Source organism: Odontomachus brunneus, unplaced genomic scaffold (genome assembly GCF_010583005.1).
Source record: "Odontomachus brunneus isolate Ranch 3 - 2012 unplaced genomic scaffold, Obru_v1 Obru_scaffold_139, whole genome shotgun sequence".
Lineage (NCBI taxonomy): Eukaryota > Metazoa > Arthropoda > Insecta > Hymenoptera > Formicidae > Odontomachus > Odontomachus brunneus.
Genome location: NW_022639589.1, coordinates 660,827 through 662,804, shown reverse-complemented (window position 1 = coordinate 662,804; position 1,978 = coordinate 660,827). Strand labels below are relative to the sequence as shown.

General features: G+C 34.6%; 1 protein-coding gene across 1 annotated transcript in view; it reads right to left on the bottom strand.

Moving 5' to 3' along the window:
* The window catches only part of LOC116850252 (liprin-alpha-1), a 655,857-nt gene that overhangs the window by 109,457 nt on the left and 544,422 nt on the right, over window positions 1-1,978 (bottom strand). Inside the window, exon 19 of the mRNA XM_032828294.1 lies at window positions 1,385-1,648. Coding sequence (XP_032684185.1) covers window positions 1,385-1,648 — 264 coding nt within the window. The remainder of the gene's footprint in view (window positions 1-1,384; window positions 1,649-1,978) is intronic.

Below are 1,978 nucleotides of genomic sequence, written 5' to 3'. Positions count from 1 at the left end.
GGAGAGAGGGGGAGAGAGAGAGAGGGAGAGAGGGGGGAGAGAGAGAGGGAGAGAGGGGGGAGAGAGAGAGAGAGAGTATCCCATTTTAATCAATAATCTCAAATATCTTTTGAGCAGTGCATTTTAGGGAAAAATGTTTCAGATAAAAGTTTTGAGATTTCGAGGGGGACATAAGATGATATCATTAGTTTGACCTCGAGTGACATCATCAAGATCAGAACAAGGTCACTTTGAATTTTTTAAATGGAACCCCCCATTTTTCATTACATATTCTTATAGTATATCTCAAGAGCTTTTTAAAACACTTTTTCATTAAGTTTCTTTTTCATAATAAAACATTTTTCCATTAAGTATCTTTCGAGTTAAAAAGCTTCAAAGTTTCAATATTGTTGCCATTAGCATTGGTACCAAAGGTGTTCGACCGACGGCTAAAACCTTTTGAATATTGTTCAGGGCCATGATCTTGACAACATTTGTTAAGGTCAAGGCGATTGGAGGCTGTTCCTAATATTTTTATTTCTTCAAATTTTATAGTGAGAACGAAAATAATAATTTAAAATCATGGAGTAACATGTGGAGTCCAATTGACTCTAAAGGATCATGTGAAAGTCACAATGCTATGATTATTAAAGAAATTTATTAATGGGATTTTACACGTGTGCTTCTTTGTGGCCCCGACGAAGCATTGTGATCTTCATATGATCCTTTAGAGTCAATCGGACTGCACATGTTACCCTATGATATTAAATTATTATTTTCGTTTTCACTGTAAAATTTGAAGAAATGAAAATATTAGGAACAGCCTCCAATCTCCTTGACCTTGACAAATGTTGTCAAGGTCATAGCTCTGAACAACATTCAAAAGGTTTTAGTCGTCGATCGAACACCTTGGGTACCAATGCTAATGGCAACAATATTGTAACATTGAAACCTTTTAACTCGAAAGATAATAAAAAAGTATTTTATTATAGTGTTTTGGAAAGCTCTCGAGGTATGCTGTAAGAATATGTAATGAAAAATGGGGGGTTCCATTTAAAAAAATTTAAAGTGATCTTGATGACGCCACTCGAGGTCAAACTAATGATATTATCTTATATCCCCCTCGAAATCCCAAACTTTGATCTGAAACATTTTTCCCTAAAATGTACTGTTCAAGAGATATTTGAGGTGATCGATTAAAATGGGACACCTTGTGTATATATATGAAATAGAAGCAGCGCGATTGCGCTAGTTAACATTTTTCGCATATACCTGTGACACTCAAACAATTAAAATATAAATTTGCTTTTCCCTTTTTGCACCATCCCCTCTTTCTATTTTCTCCCTTCCCTTTCTGAACTAATCTTTTAAATACTGCTAATTAATATTCTTGCTCGCTGTATACCTGTGAAAGCTGTCAACCATTCTGAGTTGTCCACGAAGATCCTTTTTCGTAAGATGATCGAGCATTCTAGCATCAACAAGGCACTCCATAAAAGTGGAACGATACTGCGGCAGTCCAAGGCTGGGTAACCAAACATTCCCTATCCATTCATGATTCATATCACCAAATGCTAATGTTGTACGGGACGTTTTCGGCGCTGACGGGCTAGTGAGCGATACCATTTCTTGAATAGCTAGTCTCAGCTTTAGACGGTGCAGGGGATTACTGTTACAAATATATGTATACAATGCTACAGTTATACATTAATTTCGTTACACAATTTCAAATACACAGGATGTCTCTTTTCAATAAAATCACCTATTACGTACAATTCATGAAGTGTAAAATTCATGAAAAAATTATCTACATGCAACATCACATAAATTGAAGAACATAAAAAGATGCTATCAATTTTTCAAAAGTTATTTAGAATCCATTTCACAGTCAAATTTGCTTTTTTAATTGAGCTATATATTTTCTATATAAGAATTGTAACCTCCACATTAAGAATTATACATACCCAGACAGCACAAAATATTTATAATATATATACAA